The sequence below is a fragment of the Trichechus manatus genome, unplaced genomic scaffold (assembly GCF_000243295.1).
Source record: "Trichechus manatus latirostris isolate Lorelei unplaced genomic scaffold, TriManLat1.0 scaffold00009, whole genome shotgun sequence".
NCBI classification, from domain to species: domain Eukaryota; kingdom Metazoa; phylum Chordata; class Mammalia; order Sirenia; family Trichechidae; genus Trichechus; species Trichechus manatus.
The window spans coordinates 4,107,709-4,130,397 of record NW_004443945.1 but is presented as its reverse complement, the minus strand read 5'-3'; the positions used below and the strand labels follow the sequence as shown (position 1 = coordinate 4,130,397).

General features: G+C 37.6%; 1 protein-coding gene across 1 annotated transcript in view; it reads left to right on the top strand.

Annotated features, from left to right (window-relative positions):
- Positions 1–22,689, top strand: part of IQGAP1 (IQ motif containing GTPase activating protein 1) — a 109,377-nt gene that overhangs the window by 27,647 nt on the left and 59,041 nt on the right. The window contains exons 3-8 of the mRNA XM_004370654.2: positions 7,194–7,350; positions 10,030–10,107; positions 14,164–14,240; positions 19,631–19,698; positions 21,086–21,199; positions 21,759–21,937. Coding sequence (XP_004370711.1) covers positions 7,194–7,350; positions 10,030–10,107; positions 14,164–14,240; positions 19,631–19,698; positions 21,086–21,199; positions 21,759–21,937 — 673 coding nt within the window. The remainder of the gene's footprint in view (positions 1–7,193; positions 7,351–10,029; positions 10,108–14,163; positions 14,241–19,630; positions 19,699–21,085; positions 21,200–21,758; positions 21,938–22,689) is intronic.

Here is a 22,689-nt window from a genome sequence, read left to right as displayed (position 1 = left end):
AGTTGATTTTAGAGTCATAGTTACCCATGTGACAGAGTAGGACTGCCCCATAGGGTTCACTAGGCTGTAATCTTTACGGGAGCAGATTTCCCGGTTTTTTCTCCTGTGGAGGGGCTGGGTGAGTTTAAACTGCCAACCTTTCTGTTAGAGGGCCACTAACCATTGCGCCAAGGAGCCCTGGTAGCACAGTTGTTAAGTGCCTGGCTGCTAACCAAAAGGTCAACGATTTGAACCCACCAGTGACTCTGTGGGAGAAAAGACCTGGCGATCTGCTTCTGTAAAGATTACCCATTGCCGTGGAGTCGATTCCAACTCAGAGCGACCCTATAGGACAGAGTAGAACTACGAGGGTAGTTCTGTAGGGTAGTTATGAGTTGGAATTGACTTGAGGGCAGCGGGTTAACCTGGGTTAAGGGGATTACCGATTACACCAGGGCTCCTTAGTGTTCCTCATAACTAGGATAAAGTAAAGATTTCTTAGCACGACAAACAGAATTATGGGTAATAGAATTAGGATCCCAGAAGATGCTGACATTAGGAACAGTAGCCTGAATCTAACAGTCAGATGTATAATAGGAATGCATGCAAATAATGGTTCTAGCGTGGGATTGTAGAGATAGGGTCTAAACCAAACCCAAATCCACTGCCATCTACTTGATTCTGACTCATAGCAACCCTATAGGGCAGAGTAGAACTGTCCCATAGGGTTTCCAAGGCTGTAAATCTTTATGGGAGCAGACTGCCGCATCTTTCTCTCAGGGAGAGGCTGGTGGGTTTGAACCTCTGACCTTTTGGTTAGCAGCCAAGTGCTTTAATCAGTGCACTACCAGGGCTCCTAGAGATATGGCCTAGCAGCTGCATATCTGGAAAAAATATTACGGGTTTCTGTTGATTGGAATAGTGTAATATGTCTTATACAACAGTGTAATCTGAGGCTTTGTGGTTATGGAGTGTTCAGAAGGAAGGAAGATGGTGCTAGCCCTGTTCTATTTTGGATTAGTCAGACCATACCTGGAACATAGTTTTCGGTTGGAAGATGTTCAGAGGTGAACAGCCAAGATGGGAGGGACTTGGGAATCACGTCCACTGCTACTAGTAATACTAGTTGACATTTTGAATGCTTACTCTGCCAGGTGCTGTTCTTAGTACATTATGTGTATTGTTTCTTTTAATCCTCACAACCATCCTATGAGGTAGGTGCTGTTCTTTCTTTTTATGAAGAGTACTTGAAGGAACTGGAATCATTTTATCTATGGAATCATCACTATGTGACTCATCAGATGAGGTGAGAGGAGGAAAGCCACAAATACTTTTTAAATAACCAGCCAAGCGCTGTGCTAGGTACTTCACCTACAGTCTTATTTCATTCTCAAGGTATTATTATTCTCTTTTAACAAATGAAAAACTAGTTTAGTGACTTGTCATGGTAAGTGCCAGAGACAGGATACAAATCCAGGTCTGTAGCCAGTGCTGTACACATTAGACTTTAAACAATGCTGTTTTCTCGCTCCAGAAGACAGCTCAGAGTGCTAATGGGGAACTGATGCTGGCCCAATAAAAACCTTCTGGCCAGTAGAATCCAGAAATAAAATGGGTTTCCTTGAATGTTTGATTCCTTGTCAGTGGCAGTGTTGAAGCTCAGCCTGCATCATGATGTGGCTTAGATGTCTTGGGGGCATTCAGGCATTTAAGTGGAGAAGGGAGTATGAGGTGGGAGGGCAGTGGAGGAATTGGAGTGGATCAGATCTTTAATGAACCTTCCAACCTTGATATTCTATGAATATTGCTATGACAGTGTTAAACATGAAAAGAATTAGTAAAAAGTTGTATTGGCCAGTGATTTTTCTTTGGGGCATAGGTTTATTTTCAAATGCATTTGTAAAGCTAAATTAAATGCTTAAGTTTTATAAGAAAGCTTTGTGTATGAGCTGAGAATCAGTGGTGGACTTAAACAGTTAAAGTCAAGTACTTAAAGCCCTATTAAGTGGACAGAACATAGAGAGGTACTAGCCTTTTCCCAGCAACGGATATATGAAGTTTTGCCTTGTTTAAATAGCCTTGAGGAGTTCAGTCCTGGTAGGCAGAGGTAATGTGGTAAGAAGCAACCATAGTGGGTATAGTAGGGGTATGTGGGGGGGCGGGGGAGAAGATCTTAAACTAAGAATCAGGGTCTTATTATTCCCCCTTTGCTGCTAGCTAGCAGGTGACCTTGACGAAGCCTCATTTTTATTTGCAAAATGAGAAGATTGTGCTATTGGGCAATTAAAAACAGAAAACAAACAAAACCTAAAATGCTTAGAACTTTTAATTTTGAAGTTATACTTCTAAGGATCTTTCCTTAGAAATTAATTTTAAACATAGAAGAATACTGTGTACAAAGATGCTTCTTGCAGTATTGTTTAATGGTTAAAAACATTTAGAAATGACATAAATGTCCAACACAGATTAATCATTTAATAGAATTTTTATGTAACTTGAAGTCTTCAGAAACAATATAATCACATGGAAAATATTCATAAAATGTTGGGAAAAAGGTAGTTACATGATAAAAAATTGTGTGTATGTGTATATACATATATATATATGTATATATACACACACACATAATTATGAAAAGTCAATATCAGACCAACCATGTATAGAAACAAGATGAAGAGAAAAGGAATGAACTTGTTAATAATAATTAATTTGAACTATGAGATAATGGTGGGGGGCGTTAAATAACTTTTCTTTATCTTTTAAATTTTCTTTAATGGATATGTATTATATTACCAAACAAACAAGCAAACAAAAACAAAGGGATTTTCCCTCGAAGATCATTGGGTTCCTGGCTCTCACATTTTGTGATTCTGTGATTTATTGGTGGTGGTGGGGTTCTCAGCTGGGCTGTAGAAGAACAGGACAGAAAGGAGGGTTTGTTATATGTCTTGGAATTAGAATAGAGTCTAAACTTCTCTCAACATTAAAAAGTATAGTAACATAGCATCCTACTTAATGCTCCTAATTTTTCAAAGCAGTATAGTCCTTATTTAGCTTATTATTCTTACCAACAAACCAGGTAACACTCTATTGTGTAACAGAGCTTAGAATGGAAGGTGAGTCACTCGTGGTGACTTGGAGGGTAGCTTTGGGTTTTGAGCAGTTGTTCAGAAACACTGTTCTGTATTTTGCCTTCACCATATCACAGATGGCATTTTTTCCTCTGGGCTGACACTTACGTGATGTGCAAAGGATTTTACCCCACTATAGAAACTTGGAGCCCTGGTGGCACAGTGGTTAAAAGCTGGGCTGCAAACCAAATGGTCGGTAGTTCGAATACACTGGCCGTTACTTAGAAACCCTTTGGGGCAGTTCTCTTCTGTCCTGTAGGGCTGCTGTGAGTCGGAATTGACTTGATGGCAACAGGTATAGAAACTTACAAGTCTAGTCATTAATCAGGAATGTTTTACAATAATTGGACAAGGGAAGGCAAAGATAAGGGATTATCTTGTCCCTCCTTTGATTTTGATTTTGTTATAGTAATCTCAGAAAGAGGAGGACTTAAACACTTCTTGTAACTGGCTCTGGTTCAAGAAAAAAGCATCCACTGTGCTCTTTACCTGTGTAGTCTTCCCCTATGTGTTCACTTCATTTTGAGAAGAAAATAATTTTTTTCTTCATACTATTACCTGTTAGAGAGCTGTTTTTTACTTAGGCTGGAGTTGCTCTAGGTTTGTCCCTGTAAATGAGAACCCAGGTAAGACTGTCTCCTGAGAGCTGGGGTTGCCAGGAGTTGTTTCCCTGAATGATTTTATCTATATCCGTTTTTATCAGTAAAATAGAGGAGGGATGATTATTTGAGCTTTGTCCCTGGACTACAACTTACATTCCGTAAGAACCACCACCTTTCTTTTGCACGGTGCCCTTCTGGTCTTTGGGCTCTTGCAGAGGTTATAGTTTGGATTTTGTGTTTGTTATAAATTGGTGTCTAATTTGGTTACTATAGCAACTCTTCTGGAAAACTATTTGTTTCTCTCTGTTTTTTCCTTCTCTGACATGTAAGTTCTACTGTCTGAAAGAAAAACCAGAGAAAAAACTTATTATCATTGAGTATTAGAAACAACCAGAAAGCTATCTGGCCCTTCCATATTTCCATCCAGCATTTATTTAAGTGTCTGTTATGTGTCAGATAGTGTGCTAACTGCTTTAAACGTAGAATAGATTTGAAAATGAGCTTGAATGACTAATCTATAGAACTTGAATAAAACAGGGAAATTTTTGCTTTAGCTTGTTTGCTTGTTGTTTCTAAGCAATAGTCTCAGTTTGAAAAGAGAATTAAACAAGATTTTATTTGATCAGGCCCACTCCTAGGAATATATCCTAGAGAAATAAGAGCCATCGCACGAGTAATCATGTGCACCGCCATGTTCACTGCAGCATTGTTCACAATAGCAAAAAGATGGAAACAACGTAGATGCCTATCACCAGACGAATGGATAAGCAAACTATGGTACATACACACAATGGTGGAGTACTACGCAATAATAAAGAACAATGATGAATCTGCAAAACATCTCACCACATGGTTGAATCTGTAGGGCATTACGCTAAGTGAAATAAGTCAATCACAAAAGGACAAATACTGTATGAGACCACTACTGTAAAAACTCATGAAAAGGTTTACGCACAAAAAGAAACAATATTTGATGTTTACGAGGGAGGGGAAGGGTGGAGATGGAAAAACACTAACTAGACAATAGATAAGTGGTAACTTTGGTGAAGGGTAAGACAGTACACAATACTGGAGAAGCTGGCACAACAAAGTCCCTGACACATCCAGACTCCCTGAGGGACTGAATTACTGGGCTGAGGGCTGTGGGGACCATGGTCTTGGGGAGCATCTAGCTCAATTGGCATGACATAGTTTATAAAGAAAATGTTGTACATTCTAATTTGGTGAGTAGCGTCTGGGGTCTTAAAAGCTTGTGAGCAGCCATCTCCACTGGTCTCACCCCACCTGGAGCAAGGGAGAATGAAGAAAACCAAAGACGCAAGGGAAAGATTAGTCCAAAGGACTAATGGACCACAACTACCATAGCCTCCACCAAACTGAGTCCAGCACAACTAGATGGTGCCTGGCTACCACCATTGACTGCTCTGACAGGGATTACAATAGACGGTCCCAGACAGAGCTGGAGAAAAATGTAGAATAAAATTCTAACTCACAAAAGAAGACCAGACTTACTGGTCTGACAGAGATTGGAGAAACTTTGAGAGTATGGCCCCTGGACACCCTTTTAGCTCAGTAATGAAGTCACTCCTGAGGTTCACCCTTGTCATGGGTTGAATTGTCTCCTTCCAAAAATGTGTATATCAGTTTGGTTGGGCCATGATTCCCAGTATTGTGTGATTGTCCTCCATTTTGTGATTGTAATTTTATGTTAAAGAGGATTAGGGTGGGATTGTATAACACCCTTACTAAGGTCACGTCCCTGATCCAGTGTAAAGGGGGTTTCCCTAGGGTGTGGCCCGCACCATCTGTTATCTTACAAGAGATAAAAGGAAAGGTAAGCAAGCAGAGAATTGAGGACCTCATACCACCAAGAAAGCTGTACCGGGAGCAGAGCACATCCTTTTGACCCTGAGGTTCCTGTGCAGAGAAGCTCTTAGTCCAGGGGAAGATTGATGACAACGAGGACCTTCCTCCAGAGCCAACACAGAGAGAAAGCCTTACCCTGGAACTGACACCCTGAATTTGGACTTTTAGCCAACTTTATTGTGAGGAAATAAACTTCTCTTTGTTAAAGCCATCCACTTGTGGTATATCTGTTAGAGCAGCACTAGATGACCAAGACAACCCTTCAGCCAAAGATTAGACAGGCCCGTAAAACAAAGTGAGACTAAAGAGGCACACCAGACCAGCGGCCAGGACTAGAAGGCAGGAGGGGACAGGAAAGCTGGTAATAGGGAACACAAGGTCGAGAAAGGAGAGTGTTGCCATGTTGTGGGGTTGGTAACCCATGTTACAAAACAATATGTGTACTAATTGTTTAATGAGAACCTAGTTCTATAAACCTTCATCTAAAGTACAATATAAAAAAAAGAAAAAGATTTTATTCTGAATTATTATAATAGTAACACATACGCATGAAAATTCAAATTCCATGTTTCTTGAAATTTTATTAATATGAAGAATATATAAAACATACATAAATGGGACCATAAATATGTTTACATAATATTTGGCCAGTTTTTCTGTTGATATGTGAGTGGTTTTCTTAAGGATTTTCATCTCTGTTTCTCTCTCTACCTATCCTACCTGTACCCTACCTACCTTACCTACCTACCTATTGAGCCCCGGTGGTGCATTGCAGTGGTTAAGCGCTTGGCTGCTAACCAAAAGGTCGGTGGTTTGAACCCACTCACCAGCCACTCTGCGGGAGAAAGATGTGGCAGTCCGCTTCCATAAAGATGACAGCCTTGGAAGCCCTATGGGGCACTTCTGCTCTGTCCTATAGGGTTGCTGTGAGTTGGAATCGACTGGATGGCAACGAGTTTTTTGATCTATCTAGAGTGTGAGCACATATGCAAATGTTCTTTCTTTCTTACCCCTTTGCAACCACTTTTCCTTCCTCAAAAAAAAACCCAAAACAGTTAGGAGTTCGTTATTTACTGCTTCCATAGGCATTTCCTTTTTCCGTCACTATTTTTGTCTGAGGTAATTGACTATGTTTTAGTAACCCAAGACATTCTTTTTATTTTTTTCCAAAACAATCTTAAAACCCGAGCCTAGAAGTTCAGTGTGTGTTCTCGACTCTGAAACTGGAAAAGAACTTCAGCAACAAATTGAAGCTTCTGAGCAGTTGAAATGGTGGCTTCAGTTACAAAAGGGTTTTCTTGGGAGTTCTTAAGGAGCAGCTTTAAGGACTGAGGGGAAGGGTCTGAGGTTCCTGGGACAGCCAGGATTTGTGGAGCCAGCTGGTCCTGTTGCTGCACAGAGAAAAATAGAGTAGAGAAGAATGTAGCATACATACTCAGCAGTCTTCCCCATCTCTGAGATCTAACTGGGCCAACAGGTAGAATTGGTTCTTAAAGGAGTGTTGCTTATGTTCAACTTGAAGTTCCCCAAGGAATATGGCAATTAAGCTTAAAATCTCTAAGGAAGAGTTCAGGTCTTCCCTGTCTTTTCTCATGTGTGCTCTCCTTTTGTACAGGTGGATGGAAGCATGCCTGGGAGAAGACTTGCCTCCCACCACAGAACTGGAGGAGGGGCTTAGGAATGGGGTCTACCTTGCCAAACTAGGAAACTTCTTCTCTCCCAAAGTGGTGTCCCTGAAAAAAATCTACGACCGAGAGCAGACCAGATACAAGGTGAGGCTTTTCTTTCTTGTGCTGAGATTTCTGTAAACTTGAGAGAGGTTAGCATATTCTGTGTAACAGCTGTTGAGAAATACATGTGAAGTGTGTTTATTCTAACAAAATAATAGCCTGTATAATGCCTGGCAGAGTGGAGAAAATAGTGCAAAGACAAGATATAGCGGTAAAGGAACTTCAGCTGTCTGTATTTCTGGTAGAATTCTTAATGACAGTGTATCTAGAAATTTTCCTGGTCCTTGATAAGTTTATTTCTTAGAAGGCAGAGGAGGTAACCAGGGAAATTACTACTTTAAACCTAATTTTAACCAAGAACTGAGATTTGTTGGCAAATTGGAAGCAGTGGCAACTTTTAGAGAAAAGACCACCCTGTGAGATTAGAGTTCAAGGTAAAATGAGGAAAGCTGTCCAATTTCAGAAAATTGAGATAAGTTAAAGGGTTTGGTTCCTATGGCCCAAGGCCCTTGAAAAGAAGACCACTTAACTGAGTTGGGATGTTGACAATGACCACATTCTGTTGTCTACAGAGCCCCCGTTGGGAGCTTGTCAGTGAGCTCTGATTTGAAAAAAGATGAATATAAAAGATAGTGGAGGACTCTGTAACCAACAGTAAATGTAAGAGTGGTCACCTTCAAGAATTGGGCCAAAACTCAGAATGAGATAAGGCTGAAGACAGGGTCAAAAGAAATTTCTATGCTTTCTGTTTAAATTCAGAAGAAAACATGGAAGGTGTAGGTCCTAAGCCAAGTTAACATTCTAAATAGAATAATACTCAAGAAGCAAAGACTTACATGTTGAGTTTAAAATAAGATGTTATTCTGAAGACAACTTTGGAGTTCTGTTGAGAGTCTACAAAATGTGTGACAATTTAGATTAGAAGCTTTGCTGTGGGGAAAAAAAGAAATCTAACCATCTTGAGAGTAAATCTTGCTGAAAATAGTAGACATAGAAGTTCAAAAAACCCCCGTTGCTATCGAGTTGATTCCGACTCAGTATGGTGAAGTATGAGAGCCCTGAGTCATGTATTTAATAATATCATTTTGTGAACATCTTCTACCTGCCAGATACTACACTGAGTACTTTATGTACATTAGCACATTTAATCCTCACAACAAATGTGTGAAGTAGGTGTTACAGTTTACTTAATTTTGCTCATGAGGAACCTTTAGCAAAGACCAAGAGGCAATCATTCGAACAGAACAAGGGGATACTGCGTGGTTTAAAATCAGAAAAGGTGTGTGTCAGTGTTGTATCCTTTCACCATATGTATTCAATCTGTATGCTGAGCAAATAATCCAAGAAGCTGGACTATATGAAGAAGAACGTGGTATCAGGATTGGAGGAAGACTCATTAACAGCCTGCGATATGCAGATGGCAGAACCTTGCTTGCTGAAAGTAAAGAGGACTTGAAGCATTTATTGATGAAGATCAAAGACTACAGCCTTCAGTGTGGATTACACCTCAGCATAAAGAAAACAAAACTCCTCACAACTGGATCAATAAGTAACATCATGATAAATGAAGAAACTATTGAAGTTGTCAAGCATTTCATTTTGCTTGGATCAACAATCAACACCCATGGAGGCAGCAGTCAAGAAATCAAATGATGTATTGCGCTGGGCAAATCTGCTGCAAGAGCCCTCTTTAAAAGTGTTAAAAAGCAAATATGTCACCTTGTGGACTAAGATGTGCCTGACCCAAAACCAAAAAACCCACTGCTGTTGAGTCTATTCCAACTGATAGTGACCCTGTAGGACAGAGAGAACTGCTCCTTAGGGTTTCTAAGGCTGTAAATCTTTATGAAAGCAGACTGCCATATCTTTCTCCCACAGAGCGGTTGATGGCTTCAAACCACTGACCTTTAGGTTGGCAGCCAAGTGCTTTAACCACTGTGCCACCAGGGCTCCTTCAGAGATGACCTGCGCCATGGTATTTCCAGTCGCCTCATAGGCACGTGAAAGCTGGTTGATGAATAAGGAAAACTGAAGAAGTGACACATTTGAATTTTGGTGTTAGTGAAGAATATTGACTATACCATGGGGACTGCCAGAAGAATGAAAAAATCTGTCTTGGAAGAAGTACAGCCCCAAATCCTCCTTAGAAGCAAGAATGGCAAGACTTTGTCTCATGTACTTTGGACATGTTATCAGGAGGGACCAGTCCCTGGAGAAGGACATCACGCTCAGTAGAGGATCAGTGAAAAAGAGGAAGACCCTCAACGTGGTGGATTGACATAGTGGCTGCAACAGATGGGTTCAAGCATAGCAACGATTTTGAGGACGGGGCAGCATTTCATTCTGTTGTACATAGAGTGGCTATGAGTTGGAACCTACTTGATGGCACCTAACAATAACACAACAAGTGTTACAGGTGAGGAAACTCAGAAGAGAGAAGTGACTTTCCCAGTGTCACCAGTAAATGGCTGAGCCAGGAATTGAATCTAAGTCAGTTTAACTCCAAAGACCGTCTTCTCTCGAGTATATCACACACAGGAAGATTCTCCAGATGGTTCCTAAGGAGCTGAGATGTGAGTTTGGCTTCTTTGGATTGGAATGTGAACATAATGCTGTAGACTGACCTTAAATTTAAGGTCAAAGGAATTTTTGAAGAGAGTTTTCATTTAGTGTTTGCTGCAATGTAGCCAACAATGTGTAATGTCCTTTTGTTTGTTCTAGGCAACTGGCCTCCACTTTAGACACACTGATAATGTGATTCAGTGGCTGAATGCCATGGGTGAGATTGGATTGCCTAAGGTAATTGATGTGATATTCATAGTTCTGGCTTAATTCTTGCTGTTTTGGCAAAATAGTCTCATTCTACCTGTAAAATTATTCTCAGTTGGAATATTTGATGATTTTTTTTTCCTTTTAAATACTAAGTGATGTCTTTCTTCTGCTTGATTTAATAAATCATTTTGTTCTTTTTCTTTTATATTTCTTATCCCTCCTTCACCTCACCCTAGAGAATTCCCTTATGATATCATTTACTACATCAAATCATCGACTTACATTAAAGTTTTTTTTTTCTTCAGATACAATTCACATGCCATAAAATTCACTCTTTTAAAGTATATAATTCGGTGGTTTTTATTTATTCACAAAGTTGTTACATTAAAGCGTGACTTTAGAAAATGTAGGGAAATATTTTAGAAATATCATCTTCCAGCTTCAGAATACCAAATCTGTAGGGAGGACAAAGGATCATTCATTTTATATTTCAAATTGTAGGAGCAATATAATGATACTTACTTCCTGTATCTTGTTTTGGTGATGGCTGTAGTTTTAGTATGGGGATGTGCATCTCTGTGAGTTTTGCTCAGGAGTTTAGTTGCTTTTAGTGAAATTGCCATCTTTAGGTACCCATTCCTACCTGGACTCTAATAAAGGTCATGCTGTGTTGTCACTCTTAGAGGTGTGGACATCTTTTTTTGTTTTTTTTAAAAAAAAACAACAACATATCCTTTGACTTAGGAATTCCACTTTTAGGAATTTATCCAAAATAATCAAGTAAACATAAAAAGATACATAGGTAAAGATTTTTCAGTGTTGCTTGTAATAGAAAAAATTGATAGCTAACTATTCTTTACTAGGGCTATTGTATTATAAACACAAAAGCAGCCATTAAAAATGATGATGACAATTTATATTGACAAAGGAAGTTGTGATGTATTAAGTGAAAAAAGCAGATAAAGATTACAAGAGCTTGTGATCTGGCTAAGATGAGATCACTAAAAATAAAGTGAGTGTTCTCGGGAAAAATCTGTAAGGAGATAGGGCTTTCATTTCTATGTGATGGGATTAAGGGGTGGTTTTTATTTTCTTTACACTTTCCTGTATAAATTTATACTAAATTTTTTAACCAAAGAAAGATTTTTTTTTTTTTTAAAAAGGGGAGAGGTGTGGATTATTAGAAAGTGCCTAAAACTACTTGAAAATGAATTTATTTGGTGTTTAGCATAGTGCTAAACTCATTGTTTCATAAATATGCGTTGAATTGAGTTAAATCCAAAGCCGAGTCTTTGCAGAAGACTAGCTCTTGTCCTCTTTTTTTCAGAGCAAAGTGCTGAAGTTTTCTTCTTTGTCCTGGTATGTTTGAGACTCAGGCCTCACAAATGTCACGAAATACCTCGGGTTCTTACAGCTACTTGGCCTTTCTGTGCACCCTTTATTTCCTGTCCCTGTTTTTTGTATGGTATGCCCAATGGGCAATGACAATCTAACCTCTTTTGAATAATATGAAGAGCTTTGTTAGTATTTGTTATTGCTAGTAGTGTTATTACTACCCAATGCTTTTTTAAATGATTTTATTACCTTTTTTTGACTAACAGTAGTTCATTGAGCTGAACCACAATTGCAGCATTCATAAAATTTCTCAAAGACTTTCAGGGACAATGTGGATATCAACCTTGAAGTGTCCACTCTACATCAGGATTTAGGTCGAGAAAACTTCTGAGTTATGTGGACTAAAGACACTTAGTCTAAAATGGTTGCCCCATAATATAATCTATGATATGTAATTGATAATACTTATTTACTATTTATTGGGATGTCTCCCTAATCTCTTTATATGGTACATCTAGGCTAATTGTAGAAACTTAATGTAATAATTTTTTTGGTTCTTATCTTTATTTGACTCTTTATTCTAATTGGTTCTCTTGGACCACCACTTCTTGATATATTTTCTTCTTTTGATTTTCGTTTTTTAAATTGATTTTAACCTGTCCAACTAGTTGTTTGTTTTCTTCAACTATTCTACCTTTCATGCCCTGTTGCTATTGTTAGGTGCCATCGAATTGGTTCCGACTCATGTTGGTTCCAACTCATGGTAACCCTATGTGGTGGGTATTTCTTAAAATGTAATCCTTCGTTTTAACTACTTTCCCCTATTCTCATTCAGCTGCTCTGAAGGTGTTCTGCTATAAGATAAACACAGTCCCTTCAATTGGCTGCTGGACATTTCTTCTTGGATAGCTTGTTATCTAGAATTTCTCATATATGAAACTAAACCTACCTTTTTCCCCAAATGAACTTCCCCTCTTCTATAATGAATGGTACCATGTTGCCATTTCCCCAGTCATCCAGTCTGAAAACTTGGAGTTACCTTGGACTGCTACATGGAGTCATACCCAAGCCTTCTCCATTTATTTGAAATGTCTCTTTTATGTTTCCACTGTTGAAACAGCCTTCCAGTCTGCCTCCCCAGCTCCAATTTCTTCCTTATTCGATATATCCTGTGTCCTGGCTCAGTCAGATTTTCCTAAAGCTGTTTTTATACTTGGCTCTAAAGCTAGTTGTCTGTGGCCTGCATATCAAGTTCAAACTGGTTTGACTCTCAGGGTCCTCATAATCTGATTCCACCTTACTTAATCTATATTGTTTTTCTATTTCTAAAATATATTCTGTACTTTTCCAAGGCTGGCCTCCCTACTATGTCACGAATGCATCATGATTATTCCAGCTTGCTTTATTCTTGCTATTTCGCTTGTTTGGAAGACCTTCTTTCTTGTTCTTTATCATAGTTTACTCACTTCTTTTGCTTAAGATTTCAAAGGCTAGGCCTCCCAGCTTTTCTTTTTTTAAACCCAGTAGACCTTAAGATCTGATACTGTTTTTGGGAAGTGTGGCTTGCTATAGCCAGGATTTTTATCTTTTGGCAGAAGATATTTCAGTCTCCAGTGATAAGCATGTAGAGTTTGAAAAAGTATCAGAAAAAGATAATTCTGATACATTCCATTCCTGGGGTGGGGTGGAGAGGCAGTTCTTTCTAGTAGAGAATCATAGGTATTGTGGAAAAACAAACATATTAATAATTAAACACAATGTGATAAGTACTATAGTAAAGTTAGACACAGAGTGCTGCAGGACTCTTCCCATGGTCTTTATTGCTCATCCAAATTCTTTTTATTACCTCGAAATTCAGTATTTCACTTCTCCAGTCCACTATTACCCTTATTTCCCTAAATTACAGATTGAGTTTTATGGTGCCACATTACTGTGAGACTAGGTTTTGAAATTTAGGGCTGTTTGCAATCTAAATCTACTCTGTTCCTATCCTACCTCATTCATCAATTCATCAATTATAGAGCTCCTTCCATGCTCTGATCTTGGCATTGAGGATACAGCAATGAACAAGATAGACCTAGACTCTGCCTTCATATAAGACTCTGGCTTATAGTCTAATGGAGTAGTTACACATAATTACGCAAGTAATTGATTAATTATGGTAAGTGCTACCAAGGAAAAGCACCTGTCCTCCACATTCCCTCACACATCCTCTGTTCTAGCCACTTCACCTGTGTATCTTCCTATTTCCCCCAAGCATTAGAACACAATTTAATACTTTATAGTTTTTTTTCAGTGTATAAATCAAGTGATTTGCATAAAATAAAGTACTTAGTAAATGTTTGTTGTTGAATTATTACTCAATTTAGACATGGTAGATAGTAGCAAGGAAAATTGTAATTCTTCAGGGTCTGATATACTTGCCAGTGATTTAAACTGGACTATCACTTGGTTTTCATTTGCCTGTGTCTGAGTCTGAAGTAAGTAAATCACCTTCACACACCTAATGAAAGCCAATGGGTTGCCCAAATGGTGCTTTTCCAAGTAGTGCTTTTCAGTCTGTATTGTAGCATTTTATTCCTTGCAGTACTTATCATAAAATGTCTGTCCACCTAATGAAGTTATTTGGTAAATGCTGATAATGTTTTTTAACTGTCTAAAGCTTTATTTGTGTTATTGATGATTGGCAAATGATCAGATGAACCCCAAGGATAGATAATTTACTCTACTTCCTTTACTTCTGTCTAGATTTTTTATCCAGAAACTACAGATATTTATGATCGAAAGAACATGCCAAGATGTATCTACTGTATCCATGCACTCAGGTAACCAGATTTTCTTGGTAAAATGAGCAGCTTAGAAGTAGCATCTAAATTGAGTGTATGCCTTTTTATTCATGAGTATAAGAAAAAGAAAATTTTTCTCCTAGCTTCAGAGTTTTCCAATAGGATAGGATGCCGTTATCTTAACAAAATGATGAGAAATAGCTGTGTTTTTCTAGGGAGTAGAGAAGAGGAATTTATTTATTCCCATAATAGCAGATGATTTTGTTTATAAAAACATAGTGTAATCTTTCGTTATTGATCTCGTGTTTCTTGGAGCTACACATTTCACTGAGGGCAGTGAGTGAAAGAGAAGTTGTTTCTTTTTAATTGACATCTCTTGAAAATGATAAAAGTTATGTACATTCTATAACTTATTATCTACCATTTTGTTTCAGGCTGAGAAGCTGAGTTACGAAATAAATCATTTAAAATGATTTATCATTTCTTGATATGCTTTAATAGTACCATCAAATTTTGTCATTGTCTTCAAATAATACCAGCAAATACCAAAAGGTTGACTTACAGTTTATTTAATTATCTGGGTGCTTAACTGTTATTAAGCTGTCTGTTTATTCATTAAATAATTTTTATATCAACACAAATACGGCAAACACACAAAAACAGAGTGTAATTGGTTCAGAATTTCATAGTAAATTTGAAAGATGACTCAATTCAGGTCTTTGGCTCTTACAATCAACAAGGTACTCAACTGGAAAGAAGAGGTAGTATATTTGGAGGGAGGACAGGAGTAGTTGCTTGTAGTATAGTATAATACTGTAGTATTTCGGAATGGTACAGATTTACTTGATGGCCATAGGACTAAAGGAGAAGATGGTAGAAATGAATAATAATAGAAGATGGTAAAGTGAACATGAGTATGAAATTTCTTTGCTTGGGCTCCCCTTTTTATATAACATCCTGTACATGTGTTTAATAAATGTTATGTATTAGCATAATGTTATATATCAATCCATAAGAAATACTATTGTCTCTAATTTCTTTATCAAACATGTGCCAGATCCTTGGTGTCACTGGAATCAGTGTGAAGCACACAAAAGAATTGAGGAGTGGCTGAGGATTAGTAGACTTCTTGTTTGGACTATTGTGTTAACCTCCTAAGAAGTTTCCTGCCATGCTGCTGCCAGAGCTACTTTCCAAAACAGTTTTGATCATATCAGACCCTTCGTAAAATATTTTGATGGCTTCTTTCCTGCTCCTTTCAGTTTCCTTTCCAGTTGCATCTCCAGCCTAAGTGCAAATACTCTGTTATTTTCACCAAATGTGCCTAATACTCTTGTGCTGTCGGTCTTCAGTTATGCCATTCCCTTTGCCTGAAATGCTCTTTTCTTCCTACTTTAACTCATGGTCTTCTACAGGTGCCATCTCAGAAGGCATCCTCTTCACTGATACCTTCTCTCACTCTTTTCCTTTCAGGAAGAATTTAGTCTTTGTTTTCCCCTAGCAGTTTTATACATATTTTCTTTGTACTTTCTTTGTGTTTGTATCTCTAGCACTTGGATGCCTAGCATATAGCAGGGAATCGTAGATGTTTTTGTTAAAATCATACATTATGACCCCCTCCACCCCAGCTGATGGGCGTATTTGTCTGTCTTAAAAGTGAAAAAAAGAAAAAGAAATGGTTCTTTCTCTTTATCAAAGGACTCTTTATGTTAGCTCAATTCCCACCTTCTTGGTGGAATTTTTTCCAGTGACTCCAGCTCATTCCGTTGTCTAAACTCCTGTGTATCTTTTAGTTATATGTTGTTTCTTTTATGCATTTAATCTTTTCTCCCTAATTAGATTATTAGCATTTTAGGAACAGAGGTCATGCATTATATACCTCCCTACCACCTTCAAGGCACATAGCATAATGTTGGACAAACAGTGGTTACATGAGAAGTTAAAAGAATATATATATATATATATATATATATATATATATATATATATATATATTAGGAATGGCTGATATCTAGGGAAATTTTCAGAATGTGGCAATTTCAAATATATGTGTCTGAGCCAAAATCAGATTGATTCTAAGTTTGTGACTGGTTTAGTGTTACACAAAGTCTGCCTATGTTGCTAACGTTTTGAAGGCTGTACCTACAGTGGATATCTGAGCTTGGCAGGCACAGTTGCTAAGCTGGCAGAATTCCTCTCTGCTAGTTCTGTAGCCACCACTTTCTACAATGTAACCTGGGTCCCAGGCCCTCAAATTGTCTCAAACAGAGATGAAGAATTAACTGTGTCTTTGTAATGGTAGAGTTAGAAGAGAAAGACAGGAAGTCTGCTATTGTTTTCCATTTCTTTTGAGTATGCAGTCTATGCTTAGAAAGTATTATACAGAACAATGTGTTCTGTTTGGTGATTGAGGGTTTCTTTATTCTCATGTAGTGTATTTCCTAAAGGATGAGTAGGCAACACCTGATAACATGTACAAAGTGTTTATAACTGTGCTCAGAACCTCTTCTATTAATAAGAAGCACAGCAGTGTTCAAGGCAGGTTCTTCCCTCTGTAGGACAAGGCACCATCTCCCTTTTGGGTCAACAGTGACAGAAAAGCATTATCTCCCTGTTTCCTCCCTTCCTGCCCCTTCCCCCCCATTTTAAGTCTTGACTGGCATTATTCCAGAGATTGTCACTGTACTTCAATCATACACAAATTACTCTTGTGGAGTACATTCCACAGATAAGATACCAGTTCTCCATTATTCTGAATGTATTTGCATACTCTTCCCATTTCCCCTGATGTTTTATCTTTCTAAGAATAGATTTTGGGATTAATAGGTCCATAATCCTTTATCCTTAATTCAGAAAACCTAAAAGCTCTAAAAATTGAGTTTGGTGTAAACTCATTTGTTGGCAATATCTGATCAGAATTAGTGAGGTTATTATAATCTTCATCTACTTAGTATGATTATTTATGTTTCTCTGAAGAAAAGTAATGTATTTGGTTAGCTGCGCTGCCCCAGGGTTTGCTGGGGATGTTTTATAGTACTGTATATACTATAAAACCTTTCTAATATGAGATTTCTAAGTTCAAACATATATGGCCTAAAAAATTTAAATAAGGGACTGTGGACCTGTACTAGATTCTGCTTTCTAATCATCTGCTGTGTTTAAGAGCTTTTACTAATAATCTTTGAGATTAGCCTGTGACTTCCTCTGTGTTACTCAGCGATCAGCAAAGGTCATTGGAATCTGGCTAAACCAGCTTGCTTCTCATTACTAAAAAGTACAGTTTAAAGAGGAGAAAAGAAAATAGAAAGAAATCTGAGCTCAGTATAGGCACATAATGGCATAAGTAGGCATGGGAGAGCAGGAGGGAAGATTGGAAAGTACGATTTATATTTGTACTTCTCTTGGAAAGTGATGTTAGGATTTTCCAGTCTCAGGTTTGAGGTCAAGTACTTTTGATTCTGGGTAAAAGGACCTAAGTGACCATTGTGATTCCATACATAGCTCCATTATTTCTTTGAACTATGTCTGATAACTACCTAATAATTAAAGACAGAGAAAAGAAAGATGGGCCCATGTATTACCTTCCTCTACTTTTTTCAGCAGCCAGTGGTATCCTTGTAGCACCTCTAATTTACCACTGAAAGAAATTAAAACCCAACACACTCTTCTTGGGGCTGTGAAACTAACATTCTGGGACTGTCTCAAAGTGCAGCAGCCACTTTCCTATTTCAAAATAAGAATAAAAGAGGAAGAAATTCTTGGAGAAGAATATTCTTACTGATTTAGAATGCAGGTGAGGTATATTAGTGGAAAAAATATATACAAGGGGACCTATTACATTTGTAGAAGGTTATTAGCTGTTTTGCTTTGGAATATTTATTGGTTAGGTTTAAAATTTTCTGAGAGGAGAACTTTATGTAGTTCTATCTTTAGTGTTTTACTCTAAAAAAAAGAACGTAATTTTATATTTAACGATTTATACTTCTCTTGGTGAATAATTAAGTAGCTGCCGTGGATGTGTAAATTCTAATGTGCTGTCTCAGACAGAACACTTAATGTTTAGATTTTACTTTTGGGTTTATTATATAAAATATAGGTTCCGTTCAGTTCTGTGAATGTAGTATGTAGGTTGCATATTTGCATTGAGATGATAGTGAGGTTTATAGGTTATTTGCGAAAACTATAGACCACTTGCTGAGTTTCTGAGATTTCTAATATATATATTTTTTATCTCCTCTCTTGTTGTTAGGCCATCAGTGTCTTACTAATGTCAGTGACTGTGAAGTGCCCTTGTGATCCCTTCTAATTTATTGATTCTGATCTGCTAAGGATCTTAGAATCCCATTAACCTAACTCAGACTTACAGATATTTGTTTATCCATCCATCCATCTATAAAATATTGATTGTTGTTTTTGTGAGCCATCGAGTTGATTCCAACTCAGAGCAATCCTACAGAACAAAGTAAAACTGCCTCATTGGGTTTCCTAGGCTGTAATCTTTACAGGAGCAGATCTCCAGGTCTTTCTCCCATGGAGCGGCTGGTGGGTTCAAACTGCTGACCTTTCCGTTAGCAGCTAAGCACTTAACCATTGAGCCACCAGGGTTCCTTGAAATATTGATTAGTATTTGTTGATATATGCTAGGCTCTGGGTAGACATTAATCAACAAGACTTATATTGCGTCTGCCTTAATGAAGCTTTGGAGTCTAGTAGATTTTTTTTTTTTTTTAATTTAAAGAGTAAAAATACATAATTTGTACTTTATTTAAAATTCTTAAATTACCTGGATTAAGCTGGAGTGGAAAGGAAGAGTGTGCTGTCATAGTATAGGGAGAGCAACTAGGGTCACAAAACAATGTATGTATGAATTTTTGTATGACAGACTAACTTGAATTGTAAACTTTCACTTAAAGCACAACAATTGAAAAAAAAAAAAAACTCTTAAATTACCTGGATTAAACTTTTCCATCAGTTATATGAATTCAGTTTAAATAAGATTTGCTATCTGAATCATTTTCATGAGACTTTTCTAAAATGCCTTGTTACTTGCTTAAAACTTACTGATCATGGGAAGGTAAACAGAGAAATGAAGAGACTTCACCAATATTAATTATATTAACATTAATTATTAACATCTAATTACACACTGGATTTGTGCAGGAACTGGGACTTGGATGTCTTTCTACTGATTCCCAGTCCATTGCTTTTTGCATTACATTATATGACTTTTTAGGACAATGTTATTATGTAAAACTAAAAAAGCCTCTGAAGTAAAATATTGTAACTACAAAGGGGAATATTGTAGGATACGGGGTTTTGTTTGTTTAGAATGTTTCTATTCTTTTTTATGCTGATTTCCCCTTTTAATGTAAGAGCAGTAGCTAGGTACAGCTGGGAGGCCTAACTATTTTGCATATTGTATCTTCTAGTTTGTACCTGTTCAAACTAGGCCTGGCTCCTCAGATCCAAGATCTATATGGAAAGGTTGACTTCACAGGTAAGGAGTTACAAACTTGGCTGGAAATGCTTGATTTATGTGGAAATAGCCTGGAGAAGCAATAGTACCAATTTTAAAGACCTAGGGCTTTAAAAATACTCTGGCAACAGAGATGAAAATATAAAATACCTTGCTTCTCCTAATGTGGTGGAAAGAACACTGAACTTGGAATCTCAGGCTCAGTTTTCTCATATATAAATTGGATATAATATTAACATCTAATGTTAGATGTTTATATACAGTGAGGATGGCACAGACCAGGCAGTGTTTTGTTCTGTTGTACATAGGGTTGCTACGAGTCGGAATCGACTCAACGGCACCTAACAACAGCAAATACAGTGAAAAAGTTTTATGAGCAGTCTTTCTCCCGTCCAGCAAACAGTTGATGAGTACCTATTGTGGGCAAAGCAAAGGGAAGAGAATAGGGGACTGAGGTGATGCCAAAGAAGACAATTAAGTAATTTTAAAAGTTTAGTTTATTTGGGTGGGTGTTCCTATGTGTATTTGCTGTAGTTGGATGCTTACGTTTCTCTAACATTATAATGTTAAAGGAGGAAGAGATGGGGCCTTGGGGAGACAAAGAGCTGTGGTAATACTGGTTAGGGGTAAGATGGATTCAAGTCTTTTGAGCTGGTTATTATTTTGTAAGTCTGGGAGTTTTAGATATTGGTAATAAAGCTTTTTTTTTTTTAATTTATTTTTTGTGAAAATACACACAGCAGAACACACTCCCATTCAGCCATTTTCACATGTACAATACAGTAACATTGGTCACATTTTTCTCGTTGTGTCAGCATTCTAGCTGTCTCTACCCATATTGTTTTACCACCATTGACTTAGACTCTCTGCCCCCTAAACTTCTAATCTTTGTAAAGCTTTTAATTATGATATTTTTCCTTCCAGGGAAGTTGTTCCCCAGACTTAGGGCAAGGGCCAAACCTTACATGTTGTTTTCTTCATCATTTGGCTCTCTGCCTTAGAAATGAAATTGTTTAATAGCAGCTAGTGATTTGATTGTAAGGACCAAGATAGGTGACTTGTTTGTGATTCACTTGTTGTTGAGCTCCCTTTAAAGCTGCTCTATTCGTAAATTCTTTGTAGGAAATGCCTTAAGCAGCAGTTTTGAAAAACTATTTTCTATGGGGCCATTCTCATGTGATAGTTATTTTTGGTGCCCTTGATAATAGTAATAATAGTGTTTGTTTAGTACATGGTATATACCAGGTACAGGGTTAAGTGCTTATCATATATTATCCCATTAAATCCTTGTAACAACCCAAGAAGTAGATGTCATTTTATCCCAATTTATGGTTGAAGAACTGTTTCCTTCTCTGAGTTATGGGAAGATGCTTAACTTGCTTGACTGGGTCTTAATTCTTTCTTGTAGAAGAAGAAATTAACAACATGAAGATTGAGCTGGAGAAGTATGGGATCCAGATGCCTGCCTTCAGCAAGATTGGGGGCATTCTGGCTAATGAACTGTCAGTGGATGAAGCTGCATGTAAGAAAAGAGAAATTTTGTGGGTTCAAATGGGATTGTTGCTACCACTTCCAATAATTAATACTATAGTGATGGTCTTGAAAATTAGGAATGTTCCTAGCATGTTTAAGTCAGTAGATGTAGTTTCAAACATTGCTGTAGTCTTCTGTGCTATCACTATTTGGAAATGATTGATTTTTATTAAAATAAGAGTATTGAAAAATGAGTCCTATGTTATTTCATTGCCTTTTGAGTTTCTTATTTTTTATGTTGATTGATAATTAAGTATGACAATTTCCATAGCAGATACTCCTTGCAAGGGTTTCTTTTGACTGTATCCCTGTGAGATTCCAAATTCAGCATCCCAAACATGGATCACAGGCAGAGCTGTGGCTTTGTGCATCATAAAGAATAGAGTAGGCTCAGTAGGAACCAGGGAGCCATTCCTCCAACCTCAGTCTTTATTTCTCTGTCTTGAAAAGGAGCATCTCTCCGTAATAGAGAGGTTACGGTGTTGGCTTCTATGTGTAATGTACATCCTCTGTATAACCTCAGTGTTCTCTGCTTTGCATTTTTTTAGTACATGCTGCTGTTATTGCTATTAATGAAGCTATTGACCATAGAATTCCAGCGGACACATTTACAGCTTTGAAGAACCCCAATGCCATGCTTGTAAATCTTGAAGAACCCTTGGCTTCCACTTACCAGGATGTACTTTACCAGGCCAAGCAGGACAAAATGACAAATGCTAAAAACAGGGTAAAGATGAAATATCTGTTCTTTCTAACTGAGTTATATTCTTTCATCGTTTGATACGTCTCTGTTTTACAAATCAGTTTTATTGATGTATAATTTACATACAATTCACCCATTTTAAGTGTACAGCTCGATTAGTTTTAAGAAATGTATATATAGTAATATAACCATCACCCCAAAAATTTTGCTGGTGCCCTTTGGCAGTCTGTCTTTACCTCTTACCAACCCCCTGTCCCTGGCCCTAAGCAGCTACCACCCTGCTTTCTATCACTACTGTTTACTTTTTCTAGAATTTCATATAAATGGAATTATACAGTATGGAGTCTTTTGGTATAGATTCCATTTTGACTTCACTTTGTTCTTGAATTTTGTGCAAATAAAGCTCTAGATTGTGACGTTAAAAGTTAAGAGTAACAACTTTCTGGAGCCATTGAGGCTGGATGAATCCCTGAAACTGTTGCCGAGATAATCTTTAAATCTTAAACCAATAATATCCCCTGAAATCTTCTTTAAGCCAAATAATAGTTTAGCTTAATTAGTAAAGAATGTCTGCCTTGAGCATTTTGCTCTTTTAAAAGAACTATCTATATGGGATCAAACTGACAACAGAAAGTCGAAAAGGTAGAGATAGGGAGCTTGGGGAGGGGGCGGTGAGTTTACGTTAATGGGAGAGGAGCAATTCAGAAAAGGAGGGTGAGAATGGTCGCACAACTTGAAGAATGTGATCATTGTCACTGAATTGTACAGGTAGAAAT